This window comes from Engystomops pustulosus, chromosome 11 (assembly GCF_040894005.1).
Source record: "Engystomops pustulosus chromosome 11, aEngPut4.maternal, whole genome shotgun sequence".
In the NCBI taxonomy this organism is placed as follows: domain Eukaryota; kingdom Metazoa; phylum Chordata; class Amphibia; order Anura; family Leptodactylidae; genus Engystomops; species Engystomops pustulosus.
The window spans coordinates 80,507,416-80,523,471 of NC_092421.1; the positions used below are offsets into that span (position 1 = coordinate 80,507,416).

The window sequence follows — 16,056 nt, forward strand, 5'->3', positions numbered from 1 at the left end:
TCTGACCTACACCTCCCCTAAGTCCTGCCCCTCCCCTCTGACCTACAACTCCCCTAAGTCCTGCCCCTCCCCTCTGACCTACAACTCCCCTAAGTCCTGCTCCTCCCCTCTGACCTAAACCGTGTATTACTCTATGACTGTGACCGCAGCACTCACATAAAGGGGAAGCCAGAACTTACCTGGAATTGGGGTCGTTCTCCCACCTACTTGACAATGATCTATTTCTGATGTAAATCGTGATTGTTCGAGTAAACCTTGGAATAAAGTTTTTATTGTTCCTAATTCCAATCTGTGATGTTCTTTGCATTACTTTTTGCAGCAGATTTGCGCTTTGTGACCTTCATCCAGGCTTTGTGATTTACACATGGAACGAGAAGTGAAAGGGTTAGAGGAAATCTCCCATCACATCCCATCGTCACAGAGCCGGGATACTTGGGGCCCCATCACATTGGCGTTTTACTTGTCAGTGGTGATGCCGATCACAGAAAGCAATAGAAGTCTACGAGTCCCCAAAAAAACGGATACAACTTATTTTTCCCACTGATGAGGCTGAAAACCCCGGTGTAATTTTGCAATGTGATGTTACACCTTCAATTTATTTTTTTGCGGACACGAAGACACAAAGGGAAGCAAAATAAGAGGCAAAACGCAATGGAAGCCAACGCCGATGGGAAAGAGCCCTTACTCATAGATCCAGGCTCCGGGACTGTAGTAATCATCATCTATAAAAAGCAACTTAAAAAATTATTCTAATGAGCCAGACATTCCTGTGCATAAAATAGCTGCCAATGGAAAGTCATTTGATCTTTATTGGTCCATGAACAATCCCCCTGCCGGGACCTTGATCTTATACTCATAAATGCTATGATAAAGGTCCTGGCAGGGCGATTGTTCATGGACACTTAGCGATCACATGACCCCCCCATCTGTGACCATTTTATGGTCAGGAATCTCCGGCTGATGAGGTGAAAGAAAGCAAAGCAGAACTATAAATAAGTAAAATACATCTAATACCGCGCACTTACACAAAACATGGGGTAAAGTGGCCAGCCCCTTTAAATATTAAAGGGCTTCAGATTTTTTTTTTTTTTTTAAGAATAAGCTCCCATAGACAAATCAAAGTCAGGTAAACATTTAAAATTTATTAAACTTTTTTTGGTCAAAATAACTGAACAAATATATACAATCCTGTTGTATCGGTCTTGGAGATCTTTAATGTAAGTGTCAGATTTAAGAGGGGAAAAATAAAAAGATTGAAGAATTTCCACAGCTTTGTATTTGGAAATAGTGTTACAACATGTATCCAAGATTTCCGACCTCCCCCCCGCCCCTCCCTCAGATATTTTTAGCCCGGCTCTACTGACATTATTAGGGGGTGAGGTACATATTTTGTTCTTGCATATTAACATAATTGACCAAAAAAAAAAAAAAACTTGCGGGTCGCTCGTCTTATCATGGAGGCACAAAATAAAATTATTATTCAGCTTGTTAATTCATTACATTATTAGGAAACCAACTTTTTTGATTGTTTGTTCTTTGAGGCTTAGATTTTCATGTTTGAAGGAAAAACCAGGAGAAAAAAAAAAAAAAAGTTTGGCATTTTGCAAATTAAATAACGTAAAACATTGAAGGGAAGTGCAATGACAGGAAAAAAAAATATGAAAAAATATATATATATTAAAAAAACCTAGAAAAATATATAAATCATAAAATAATGCACGTTAGGTAGGATTAAGGGTCTAAGTTATAACCGTTCTGGGTAACACTGTGCAAAATCCCTGCGTTACTTATTGTCATTTCCATCCATTGAGGGACACAAGTCTAAAGGTTCCTAACTGTTATATTGTATGGACAAAAAACAAAACAAATCTATAAAAAATGACTCAATGCGATTGGAGGGCTGATCACACATCCCAAGACATCAAGAGTCCGGAGGAAATTTTCTTCCACATTTGTAATGTGATAATTCATGTGCGATGAGGGGGGGTTGGGGGAGGGGCGGAGTTCATGTACAACTGTCACGGAACATGCAAAAAAAAAGTCAGATCATAAAGATCAATTAAAAAAAAAAAACACTTTTTTAAATACTTTGTTATTTTATTCAGTGGTTTCCACAGGGAGGCGTGGCCATCGATAGAGTACATATACACGAGATGGAGGGAAAAAAAAAAAAAAAAAGGAAATAAAACATGAAACGACCCAGATGTAAGTGCCAAAATGTAAAAAAGGTCTAAGAAAAAGGCCAGAGAAGGAATGTTACACAATGCAGGAGGCCGAATACATAAAACACAAATAAAAAGTGTGGAAAGTAGATTGGACTCCCCTGGGTAAGGACGGGACATGGTCTCCCATCAGTTTCTACCAGATTTGCAGTTTGGGTAAAATGGCCCTTGGGGCCCCCACAGGTAACAGAGGGGCGGCCATGGAATAAAATCCGGCTCAGCATTCTAGTTTTTTGTTTTATTTTCTACAGAGGGAAGTGCATCCGTGTTCAGTGCAGCCGCCTCCCATCTCTTACAGGGAAACGGCTGAGGTTTAACTATGCAAGAACAAGACACCGTCCTCAAAAAATAATAATAATAAAAAAAAAAAACGAAAAAAAAAAAAAAAACAGAAGAATTTGCCATCTTTAATTAATTTTGTCCTGAAATATATACAAATTATTGGTGGCAGCGACGGCGATGATGTTATCCTTTGGGTGCCATGCAGTGTGCAGAATCTTTTTGTTGAAATCTAAGCTGTCGACGTTGATCTCGTCTTTCTTCCTCTTACCGCCGGTACACACTTTCCTTGGCTTTAGGATGGCACGAGGTTTGCTGCTCTCCCGCGAGGCTTCCAGGGTGATGTCCCGCCGGGTGTTTCTGTCAAACATCCTGAAGAAGTTGTTGTAGGAGCCGGTCATGATCGCACTGGGAAGGAAAAACAAAATCATCAATGCCAAAACGTTATGTAGATTGTAAACTGACCCGTCCTGTCAGAGGAGAGGACAGTATAAGAAAGCCGGAACCGCCCCGTCAGAGGAGAGGACAGTACAAGAAAGCAGGAAGGCATCCCATCAGAGGAGAGGACAGTACAAGAAAGCAGGAAGGCGTCCCGTCAGAGGAGAGGACAGTATAGAAAGCAGGAAGGCGTCCCGTCAGAGGAGAGGACAGCATAGAAAGCAGGAAGGCGTCCCGTCAGAGGAGAGGACAGCATAGAAAGCCGGAACCGCCCCGTCAGAGGAGAGGACAGTACAAGAAAGCAGGAAGGCGCCCCGTCAGAGGAGAGGACAGTACAAGAAAGCAGGAAGGCGTCCCGTCAGAGGAGAGGACAGTATAAGAAAGCAGGAAGGCGTCCCGTCAGAGGAGAGGACAGTATAAGAAAGCAGGAAGGCGTCCCGTCAGAGGAGAGGACAGTATAAGAAAGCAGGAAGGCGTCCCGTCAGAGGAGAGGACAGTATAAGAAAGCAGGAAGGCGTCCCGTCAGAGGAGAGGACAGTATAAGAAAGCAGGAAGGCGTCCCGTCAGAGGAGAGGACAGTATAAGAAAGCAGGAAGGCGTCCCGTCAGAGGAGAGGACAGTATAAGAAAGCAGGAAGGCGTCCCGTCAGAGGAGAGGACAGCATAGAAAGCCGGAAGGCGTCCCGTCAGAGGAGAGGACAGCATAGAAAGCCGGAAGGCGCCCCGTCAGAGGAGAGGACAGTATAGAAAGCAGGAAGGCGTCCCGTCAGAGGAGAGGACAGCATAGAAAGCAGGAAGGCGTCCCGTCAGAGGAGAGGACAGCATAGAAAGCAGGAAGGCGTCCCGTCAGAGGAGAGGACAGCATAGAAAGCAGGAAGGCGTCCCGTCAGAGGAGAGGACAGTATAGAAAGCAGGAAGGCGTCCCGTCAGAGGAGAGGACAGTATAGAAAGCAGGAAGGCGCCCCGTCAGAGGAGAGGACAGTATAGAAAGCAGGAAGGCGCCCCGTCAGAGGAGAGGACAGTATAGAAAGCCGGAAGGCGCCCCGTCAGAGGAGAGGACAGTATAGAAAGCAGGAAGGCGTCCCGTCAGAGGAGAGGACAGCATAGAAAGCAGGAAGGCGTCCCGTCAGAGGAGAGGACAGTATAGAAAGCAGGAAGGCGCCCCGTCAGAGGAGAGGACAGTATAGAAAGCCGGAAGGCGCCCCGTCAGAGGAGAGGACAGCATAGAAAGCAGGACGACGTCCCGTCAGAGGAGAGGACAGTATAGAAAGCAGGAAGGCGCCCCGTCAGAGGAGAGGACAGTATAGAAAGCAGGAAGGCGCCCCGTCAGAGGAGAGGACAGTATAGAAAGCCGGAAGGCGCCCCGTCAGAGGAGAGGACAGTATAGAAAGCAGGACGACGTCCCGTCAGAGGAGAGGACAGTATAGAAAGCAGGACGACGTCCCGTCAGAGGAGAGGACAGTATAGAAAGCCGGAAGGCGCCCCGTCAGAGGAGAGGACAGTATAGAAAGCAGGACGACGTCCCGTCAGAGGAGAGGACAGCATAGAAAGCAGGACGACGTCCCGTCAGAGGAGAGGAGATGCTGTCAGACGCCTGCCCCAGATGGACGTGCATGTCCTTGCTACCTCATTCATCTCTATGGCCCGGCGCTCAGCAATCTCTGCCAGCTTCATAGAGATGAATGGAGCAGATGGCCGTGCATGTCCTTGCTGCCTCATGTATCTCTACGGCACGGCGCTCGGTAATCTCAGCCAGCTCCATACATGCGCGTCCTGCTGCTCCGCTCATCGCAGGGACCCCGTTGTAACCCAGTTCTCGTGATCTGTGGGGGTCTCATCACAAAGCCCCACTGATGGGCAAGTAGCAGGGCGGCTGAATCATTTATTGGGGCAGTAAAGGCACATGGGAAACTTATGTTAATAGAGCGGCCAACCCCTTTAAGCAGAGAGATAAAGTTCTCCTGCTCTTATCTCCGGGCGCCTAATGGGAGATAAAATCCCTTTTATCTGCTTTCTACAGACAACTTACCTGTCCGATCCATTCCAGCAGCATTCAAACTTGTCAAAGATGCAATCGTTTTCATATAGGGAACAAAGTTTACTTCGAAGATATTCGTGAACCTGTACAAAATAAAATAAATTAAAAAAAAAATCTCAAACATATAACAAAAAACAAAACAAAAAATATACTCACACAGATGCGAGTGGGTACAAACCTGATATGTTTCTACAGGTCTACTCTCCATGTTGAGGTCCCAGACTTTGACGGACAAGTAGTCTCTGGTCATCATGTAGCGGCCGTTGTGACTGAACTTGACGTCTGATATTGAAGAGATGATTTCAGAGAAAAATGATCTGCTGCTCGGGTCCTCCGGTTCCTCAAAAACTGCAATTAAAAAAAAAATCATAAGATTCCATCAGTCTTATTGTTTTCATTTTATATTATAAACGTTCATACAAAAATGTCAATGTCAAATGGATACGTCCGTACAGGATTGCTCTTAACGACTTAAAGGGGTTGCCGGGTCTGAGGAGCAGGACTCTTCCTAGAACCTGGAGTCTGGTACCAATGAATCAGCTGTGACTGGAGTTCTCCTTTACACTTCACCAATTCCTGACCTGAGCTGCATTACTGGCACAGTCCATGGTCACAGGTGGCCATGATTTTCATCTTCCGACAACCCCTTTAACCCCTCGGCCGTGGAAGTCACTTTTCGTATTCCTGACACAACCCATTTTTTTCAAATCTGCCCCGTGTCACTATAAGTGGTTATAACTTTGGAACGCGTTAACATATTCAAAGTTATTTTGAAATGGTTTTCTCGTGAAACTTTGAACTTCATGTTATTGAAAAATTTTGGTGGTATGTTTTGCATTTATTTATGAAAAAAAAAATCTGATATTTGGTGAAATTCAAAATGTTGGGGGTCCGAATCACTTGTGACTGCGGTGTTTAAGGGGTTAACACCTGTGAATGGAGGAATCTTGGATCGGATCACGGGTGTTAGAGGCGGGTGTCAGCTATAATATACAGCAGACACCTGTAGCTTCTGGTGCCGGCTCCGTTCAGGAGCCGGTGCCAGAAGCTTGACATAATTTAACTGCAAAATGCCGGAACGCACCTCCCGCCATGCAGTGCTATTAAATGTCGGGAAGGGGTTAAACTAACCATAAACTGAAACTAACCATGCTCAGGAGTTGGGCCTGGTACTGAATATCAGGTTCCTAAAGTGTATGTGCTGGACTGGAGGAAACGGGCCTCATATTCCACGGCGGGGGAGTACACCACATGCAGAAGAGAAAGGTGATGTAAGTTATCGCAGACTCCACCCCCTTGTCCAGCAGCAGTCCATTTGTGCAAAATCTGCATCACTAGGCCTTATGCACACGGCCATATGGAGGATGGATACGGCTGCACAATTTGCAGCCAGATTGAGGTCCCCTCAGAGGGCAACGACACAGGGTAATTGTGCAGAGTCTCTCTGTGCCGACACCATCCATAGGCGGCCACTCGCCCTTCAATGGACAGGGGAAGAGTGATGAGCGCTTACCCCCTACCTCCAACCATGTGCTATACCTGGGATCCATCCAATCCAGCACACGGCTGAGTGTAAGAAGCCTAAACAGTAATGTAATGTAATGTAGTGTTCTGCGGTACTTTGGGATTTATCCAAACCCCATAGACACAAATTAAAAAAAAAAAAAAGTAAAGACTTTCCAGCTCAGATTTCGGCCAGCGCTGAATTCAGCGCATGCAATGTAAAGGATGAGCTGCAACAAAAGTCACATGCCGCACTGCAGCCATTGAGAGAATGCGTCCCTGCAGGGATCCAGTGGGCCGGGACTTCTGCAGACACAAACCTCACCAGTGTCTCACAATGCGGCTCTTCTACATCCCCCGTGTAACCAGATATACAAGCGTCACTCACATTTCGAGTGTCTATCGCAGAGCGCCGAGTCCCGCATGTCACAGAGTCTAATTGTTCCTTTGCTGCTGCTGTAGACGAACACGTTACATTGGTGAGGGTGGAATTCAGCAGCGGTGATGACTTCTGTCAGCTCCTCCATGTTAGCAGGTTTAATATCTACAATGTCTGGAGACGGGTGGTTAAGGTCTTACCTCCTACAATCACAAAAGGACTCGCCCCTAAAATAGTCCATACAATGTGTCTATAGCCAACAGGAAGAGGAAATTCTCAGGTCATTCATTTTCTGGCTGACTTTCACTTCCTTGCAGCGGGTCTTGCTATACACTAGGTGCCAGAACTTGGCGTCACGGCTTTGGCAGCAGTGAAGATCTCCCCTACCACAGTATGCTCCAGTATACACCTGCAGGACGATTTATGGTGGATCAGTTACAATATAATTTTGTGAGAGCCCGTTTCCTAAAAGCTCTTTCAGAAGGCTGCGGACTGTGCGCTGGCTGGATACTACAGCATGACCACAGTGCAGAGGACGGGACTCCCAGCATCAGCGTGAATTATAATGCAAGGAGTCCCTACTACTGTGTAAAAACAACAGCATCAAGTTGTAATCATGATTACAGCAGGGAAGAAGGAACTACAGGCAGTCCCCGGGTTACATACAGGATAAGTTCCATGGTTTGTTCTTAAGGTGAATTTGTATGCAAGTTGAAACTGTATATTTTATAATTGTAGATCCAGACAAAAAAAAATTTTTTTTGCCCCAGTGACAATCGGAGTTTCTAAATTTTTTTACTGTAATTGGACCAAATATTATCAATAAATCTTCATTACAGACACTTTACAGCTGATCATTGCAGCCTGGGACTATAGTAACATCCAGAGGTCACAGGGGCCCGTCTTTCTCTAGGGGGTCATTTGTAAGTCGGGTGTCCTTAAGTAGGGGACCGCCTGTAGTTGCATTTTATATCACTACGATGCAGGTAGTCCAAGCCTCTGCACAGTTGGTCCATGAAATTCAGCCGCTCCTCGATTCACAGACCATCCATGGTCCATATCACATGAAATGTTTTTTCTGGTGTCATAATCCGTTCTGGGACAGGTCACTGTGCTCCAGAAGGAACCCCTGAGGCTACAGCTGGATTGGGCTTTAGGAGTCACCAGTGCAAGAATGGAGGGGGCAACTAGGACCCAGAGATGATCTTTAAAACCTGAAGCCACATCCATTGTCACAGGTTAGAACAGAGGATCCTGTGCAAAGCAAATGCAGCCATGGACACGCGAGGTCAATGAATAAACCCTTTGACCAGAACCATATATGCTTCAACATGAAGACATTCCAAAAATATGTATCTTAAATGGGCATTTCAGGATCTCCTATATCCCAGATACAGGAAAACAGCTAATTAGACGATAATACATGAAGGGGGAGGGGGTGGTCAGGCACATAAACCACCCCCCCCCCCCCCCCCTCACTGACAGCAGAACATTTTCACCAGGAAAAGGATACTAAAACTTCTATCTGTAATTTCTAAATGCCATAAATTAATCCTCAGGTCGTCTGCGGAGAGGTAAGTTTCATGATCGCTATTAACTGAAATAGAGTTTATGTGATATGTATGTGCATTAGCAAATATCCTCCGTGGACTCGCTTCAACCATTAGGTCCATGGGCTTCAATATTGGCACCTAAAATAAGAGAGGAAAGGATGAAGTACAAGAAATGGAGATTCTGCGATTCTACAGGCCAGGAAATAGAACCTCCTATGGCTCACACACACAGCAGCGATCCCCAAACTCCACAGCAGCTTGTGCTTTCCCGGTGGAGCCGCCATTACTCATCTGGTTCTGACAGCGTCAGTGGTAGGTCATGTTATACAGGAGGCCAGGATAAGTAGCCAGAGCCCAGAGGCACACACAGACCTTACATGGAGGGGAGATCACATGTTCTGCTGGTTCTTTCGGACCGCAGTACTGAACATAACATAATGTGCCCTATTAAGCCATACAGAGAGATATATATATATATATATACACACACACACCATTTATTTCTGGTGATACTAGAATAAAAATTTCTGTGCCATGCACTGGGGAACAATGGAATTGTTCCGCCATATTCTGATGAGCTTTATTTTTTCATCTTTCTTTGAGCCATTGAGAGGACCCCTCCCATTTATTCTTTGATTCAGTGACACCAAAGTTATATTGTTTATGTCCTAAGGCATTAAAAACCCTAACTTGCAGGAAAACAAAAAAAAAAACTGAATATGATGATTTAGGGTTTTTTCCTGACTTTTTATTGTAGGCAAAATTGCTACCCCGTTTCCCTGAAAATAAGACAGTGTCTTATATTAATTTTTGCTGCTAAACAGGCGCTAGGTCTTATTTTCAGGGGATGTCTTATTTTTCTAAGCTTGAACAAAATTCTACTAGGTCTTATTTTCAGGGGACGTCCTATTTTAGGGGAAACAGGGTAATAGCGGCAATTAGGACATTTAGATGCAATTTTCTGGTTATTTTCCATAACATCCTGTGTCTGCATCACAGCCGGGCTGCCACTGACTAATACTGGATGCCAAATGACAGCTATGGGAACTATCTGTGCCTCCGATGACATCACATAGGGAGACGATCAGCCATACAAGAGGCGGCCGCTGTGTAACACAGCAGACACCCGCCGCATGTGGAGAGGGGGTTAGATGCCTGTATGACTGGCCAACTTATCTTTACATTGGACCATGTGATCACATGAAGCCACTTACCCGTAGAGAAGTGATTCTAAAGGGGTCGCGTAGTCGGCCATCCTCATCTTTTAGGTTGTAACCTTCTGCTCGTTTATCACGTTCACTAATCTTCCACAACTTTATAGTCTTGTCTAGAAAGAAACCACAAGTCAATGTTTGTAATCTGTGTCTTTATTCAAGGGCTCGCGTTTTCAAAAGAAGAAACTCCAGACCGTAAATATAGGCCATATAGAAGAGACTCCCTTCTGACACTGAGCGAGGGGGAAGTTCCTAATTTGGTATTGAATGTATCTTGTCCTCGGCCCTAAATTACCTCCAACATAAAGCAACAGAGACATATGTGACATTGCCAGGAGCTGCCGGGTAACACACGGGAATGTATCGTATTACACAATCTCCATCCACAAGCTGCAGAAATAAAATCCATAGTGTCTATCGCTGTGCATTTCCACTTTTTAATCTATAGGTAAAAAAAAACAAGTTTCTGATGCTGGACATTCTGCAGCATATGGTGTGTAGCCTGAGGTCTATACATTCATGGTTTATCCACAGAGTAGGTTACTAGCCGATGTAAATGACCCCCCACCCGCGATGATCCCTGTCCCCACTGACCAAGACTATCCATCCATCTCAATAGTCTGGTTATACTAAACCAGTGGAGAAGGATTTTAGAGAAACCCAACCCCCTACAGGGAGCTGCCGCCGGACAGGGCAAGAGGTTTGGGAGCCGCACGTGTCTGTGAATGTACCAGAAGGATATTTTCTGGTAAAATCCATTTAATGTTGGTAGCAAATGATTAACTATAAAAATATCACACTAGAGATAATATGGTAATGAAATACTGATCGAAAAAACAACAATACTACTACTACAATATTAATACTGGAACAACTCGACTACTAACAGCATAATAATTGCAGGGGTTAACCGCTGACTAAGCCGAACAAACACCTAGATGTTTGTGTAGTTATTAGTAATAGGATTGAGCATATTTAGGATCCTTCATTTCTGACACAAGCCAATAATTAGGGCTTCTTCTGGTTGGCAGCACATTCCTTCATGAAAGACAATGTAACAGCACATCAGCTGTGGACAGTCTGCATCACTTACCATTGGTAGAAAGAAGAAAATGGGCCGCATTCTGCTGCGGCAACCACCTAATTTTGTTAATTTTCTCTTCAATTTCTAGACTTTTCAAATAATCGAATTCAGGTTCGTGGCTCTGGAAGGTGCTGTAAACATTGTATTCACCCCGAGAATGAGGACGGCTTTTACTCTGCGGGGGGAAAGACAACAATAATGAGGGTAAAACTGAAAGCCCTGACACAGGTGTGAACTGAACCTTAAAAAATAAAAACTAGGCAACAGCTTCAGATCAACCACTTAAAGGGGTTGTCTGGAGGACAAAAGAAATGGCGGCTTTGCTCCAGATCATTCTCCTCTCAGGACCCGGGTGGTGCAGGGTATCAGCGCTCAGCTCCATCCATCTCTATACAGCCGACCTGCAATACATGCCCAGGTGTGCGCGGTGTTGGGAAGGCAACAGCAATGTCTTTCAACTTCTGGACAACCCCTTTAATCACTAATACTATTGTGGCCTACAGGAATTTCTAGTTTAGGCTTTATCTTTCCTTGGTGTTGGGTAAACGGGACGAGTTCTTCCACACTACATACAACTAGGTTTCCAAAAAGCAAAGACAAACCTCTTGTTCCCTTTGAAATATGACGACTCTTCCGCCTTTGTCTCCCGTCGCTAACAGGTCTCCAGAAAAGTTGAATTCGACAGTGGAAATAATATCAGCTGCAAGAGAAGAGACAACAAGGAGATCAGAGAACACATCGGACCCCCAGGCCCCCCTCATAGTACAGCAGATGGACCCCCAGGCCTTACCGCATCAAACCCTCAAATCCCAAATATCATCACATTATATGTTCACATCCCTGGGATCAGACCGATAGGATATAGAACTAGATCTATATATACACCCAACTTTACAGCAAGCCAGAGAGGGTTAGTACCAGGTCATCCTCCCTCCAAGAGGCAGATCTACACAATGTGACAGTAACCCGGCAGTGCAATGCAGGCCATGAATTTGAAAAGCAATTTGAACTTGCCACAGGATATATTTTCACTGTCACACTGATACTTCCTGTTGTGTAGAGATCACTATAAGGCCCCATATTCGGTATGACCTCTGTATAAGTCATGGAGCGCGGCCACCGGTACGGCCAGGTGGGGGCTTTCAATGTCATTCCCTCGCACAGCCTTTTATTTTCAGGACTGACGAGGATCCTTCAGATCTAATCCCAATCAAAGGTGTTTGTACGTCCCATTTGCGCCATGCACTTAGTGGTCATGGGGAGGTGCGGGTCACAGCCCCAACTAGATTCCTGTCCATCTTGTACCTACTATCATCCATACATCACTACAGTATACCACTGGTGCTACAACAAAAAAAACTCAGGTACTTTGTATGGAACACCCCCCTATTGGTTCCCAAATATCCACACCCCATAAACGCTGACCAATTATTTCCCGGGGCCGATCTCATTATGTCCTGATAGTTTTTTTGGCATGTGAGACGCTAGTAATGTGCTGGGCCATGGTCTTGCCCTGTAATGCCGGGACACGGGGCGGGGAGAGGGTCCGATTAGATTAGGGTCCCAGGGTTACAGCAGATCCACATGAATCCAACCAAGTGCCCTCTCCCTATAGGGGGTTGTCTGGGTTTAAATATTTTTAATGAATGGAAATGTAATCTAGGAAAACTACCATCAAAATCTTAATAAACCAGGGACAGCAACTTATAGATTCAGGCACCGCGAATGTGGCAGCTTCTTATATTTCTTCTAAAATAAAATTTAAAATTATGCTAATAAGCTGTAAGGGCTTTGGGGATGTTAGCAGAGCCCCTCAGTGCTGCAGATTCACAGGCTGTTACACTGTGCAGGGGCACTTCCCCCTCCCTGCAATAGGAACCAACCAGGTAAAAACAGGGACAACCCCTTTAAAATTGTGTCCACACGGGAAGGAGATTCTAACAGCGGCACAAAATATTCACAGAAAATGAAAAATATAAAAGCTTCCTGCAGCCGAAGACCAAAACTGGTCCCCACCAGGACTGATAATAGATGTAGCAGTGCTGAAAGTGCAGATTTATGCAACAAGCATCTCATAGAAAAAATTTTTTTTTTGTTCTTGATGTTCCTCCAAAGCCAATAAAACACAGACCTGGGCAGGTCCCCTGTGATGGAGGAGACAAAGCACATTGTGGTTTTACAAATACAGGCCGTGCAGGTTTATTACCGAGCACAAAATTATCACCTCTGTCCAATGACATCAGGAGGCTACACCCTGCTCTAGACGTGAGGACCTCAGGACGTCCCCAAAGCCCCGGCCCAATGCCACGGGGACCTCAGGACGTCCCCACAGCACCGGCCCAATGCCACGAGGACCTCAGGACGTCCCCACAGCACCGGCCCAATGCCACGAGGACCTCAGGACGTCCCCACAGCACCGGCCCAATGCCTCGGGGACCTCAGGACGTCCACACAGCACCGGCCCATTGCTACGAGGATGTGAGGCCCTCAGGGCGTCCACACAGCACCGGCCCAATGCCAGGAGGACCTCAGGACGTCCCCACAGCACCGGCCCATTGCTACGAGGATGTGAGGACCTCAGGACGTCCACACAGCACCGGCCCAATGCCAGGAGGACCTCAGGACGTCCCCAAAGCCCCGACCCAATTCCATGAAGACCTCAGGATGTCCACACCGCACCAATGCCACGAGGACCTCAGGACGTCCCCACAGCACCAGCCCAATGCCACGAGGACGCGAAGACCTCAGGACGTCCCCACAGCAAGGGCGCAAAGGCAAGACGACGCGAGGACCTCAGGACGTCCCCACAGCAAGGGCCCAAAGGCAAGAGGAGGCGAGGACCTCAGGACGTCCACACAGCACCGGCCCAGTGCCACGAGAACGTGAGGACCTCAGGACGTCCACACAGAACCGGCCCAATGCCATGAGGACCTCAGGACGTCCGCACAGCACCGGCCCAATGCCATGAGGACGTGAGGACCTCAGGACGTCCGCACAGCACCGGCCCAATGCCATGAGGACGTGAGGACCTCAGGACGTCCGCACAGCACCGGCCCAATGCCATGAGGACCTCAGGACGTCCACACAGAACCGGCCCAATGCTGTGAACCGAGTGGAGGTGCAGAGGGCAAATACATGAAGCTGATGGCTCACAATATATAAGAAGCTATTGTGCAATGTGCTGCTGACCCCTCCTCAGGTTGGGGAGATATAATTCGTATGGGACCTCCTGACAAGGATTAGGGATCTCTCAGCAGTCAGTGGGCATCTCCTGCAAATGGGGCTGCAATACCAAGAACAGCCACTGAACAACAGCGCTGTGAAAGAGTTGCTCCAAATACCAATTTGGGGGCTTCTGGTTCCTAAACTTCAATAATAAGAAGCCAAGTTACCTGCTTTGATCACACGAACAATCAGTTTAGACTTCACTTATTGCCATTTCATTAGCTTGAAGGGATATTGTAATGGAGGGTATTTATGGCGTATGCACAGGATAGATGCGCTCCCACCTCTGCGGCCCCCTTCACACACAAACACTGACCATTCCAGCGCATCCGAGCCACAAAAGCAAATCAACTATTTTCAGTGCCCCCAGAAGGAATGACCCAATTAACCAGAGGTAACACACGGTGCTCCCCGATCACATATATAAGACTCATCTCAGTTCCTATTGACATTTGATGCTGTGGCAGAGTTTCACCTTTACACTAATCCTGATACCTCCTCCGTCTATTCTATAGGACACTATACGCCCCCCACAGATGCTGCTCATTATGACAGGATCCCTTTAAGACTCCTCTGAGCCCTTCATGAAATCTCAGCAATTACTTCCTCTGCAGATATTTGTACCTCAAAAATCCAGATGAAAATCCACAATATTTAATTGTAGATCTGTAATGTCATTGTGTTCCCTTACAGGGATGAGATTACATAAGATCCCGGGGGAGAGCTTCTCCTATTGTAGTGAATAGTCAGTCTCCGGGCCTATCACTAATGACACATCCAGATGATGGGACCCGTGTGGCACCTATGTGGGGTTATCTAGGACCACCTACTTAGTAACAGTACTGAAGATTGATCAGATCAGGGATCCCGTACAGGGAGCCATTCTGTTAGTGCTGTAGGAGTGCAGGGAGGACGAGGACACAGTTTAGGCGGCTGCACTGTGGGAAGAGACGCTGACTTACAGTCCCAGCCATAGATGCCTGTGACAGCCCCAACTCATCTGCATCATCACCCCATACTATAAGGGAAGAGGCAGCACTCCCCGGGTCACGCTCTTCTATCCTGGTGGAGCCGCCATCTTCCCTGTAGACACGTTTGGCAATCACCTGGGGGGGCCGGGTGTCACCCCCCTGCTAATAAGATGACATGTTTCACAAATTTAAGCTACTCCCTATTATAGGGGATAACAAGCCAATTGGTGTGGGTATAACTGCTGGAGCCCACCTATCCCGAGAACTGGAACCCCAGGAATACGGTGAAGGGTGGAGCGGATTGAAGAGCATCCCCACTGTTTATAGGGGCCGCCCCGCCGCTCCATCCATTACTGAGCATGGGACCACCATGGTCTGGATTGCCGGGGGCCTGTTCTCATGATCGGTGAATCAAATACTTGAGACAACCCCAATAACAGCCCATCCTGGACACAGGACATTAGTGTTTTGGGGCCTTAAAAAAATCTACCACCAGGATAAAGAATTGTAAACCAACGACACTGACATCCTGGCGAGTGCACCTTCTGGTAGGTTCTGCTTTTCTTTAGCTTCTTTGGACCTTATTTTACAAGAAAAAAGGTTTCACAGATTATGCAAATGAGCCTCCGGGGCTCCAGACTCTATAAATGTCAATGGAGCCCCGAAGGCTCACCTGCATCATTTTTAAAACCTCTTTTTCTTAAAAACTAAGGCATACAAAGCTACAAGAAGAGCAGATCCTGCCAGAGGGGGCGCACTCCAGTATGTCAGTGTGCTTGGTTTACAATCCTTCATCCTGGTGGTAGATTACCTTTAAGACAGGGGTCATAGTGTGCAGTGTGTAATACACAACTGATGAGCAGTAGAGTGAAGGTTTTCTCACATTTCCAGGAAGTATAATAGAGGGACATCTAAAGACAGACATGTTATGGGACATGGAAGAAGCCTCGAGGCGTCGCACCCATCCAGAAGATGCTGGAGTCTGTGCCGAGTGCAGAGCATCGCTCCTGCAGCCTCTCCCATACTCCATGCTACCCGGCTATGGATACGCTGGGAGAACCATGATAGAACATGCAGGCACATCATACAATAGGCGGCAGCTCCAGGGGTCTACACTGCAGGGGGCTTCTCCGCTCATATCCTAGTACAAT

At 46.5% G+C, this 16,056-nt stretch overlaps 1 protein-coding gene across 1 annotated transcript in view; it reads right to left on the reverse strand.

The window, feature by feature from the left end:
* Window positions 1–1,122: 1,122 nt before the first annotated feature.
* The window catches only part of PPP2R2D (protein phosphatase 2 regulatory subunit Bdelta), a 16,621-nt gene continuing 1,687 nt past the window's right edge, over window positions 1,123–16,056 (reverse strand). The window contains exons 3-10 of the mRNA XM_072129530.1: window positions 11,312–11,409; window positions 10,719–10,884; window positions 9,626–9,738; window positions 8,372–8,549; window positions 6,868–7,032; window positions 5,155–5,324; window positions 4,968–5,059; window positions 1,123–2,909 (exon numbers count right to left, since the gene is read on the reverse strand). Coding sequence (XP_071985631.1) covers window positions 2,630–2,909; window positions 4,968–5,059; window positions 5,155–5,324; window positions 6,868–7,032; window positions 8,372–8,549; window positions 9,626–9,738; window positions 10,719–10,884; window positions 11,312–11,409 — 1,262 coding nt within the window. The 3' untranslated portion in view covers window positions 1,123–2,629. The remainder of the gene's footprint in view (window positions 2,910–4,967; window positions 5,060–5,154; window positions 5,325–6,867; window positions 7,033–8,371; window positions 8,550–9,625; window positions 9,739–10,718; window positions 10,885–11,311; window positions 11,410–16,056) is intronic.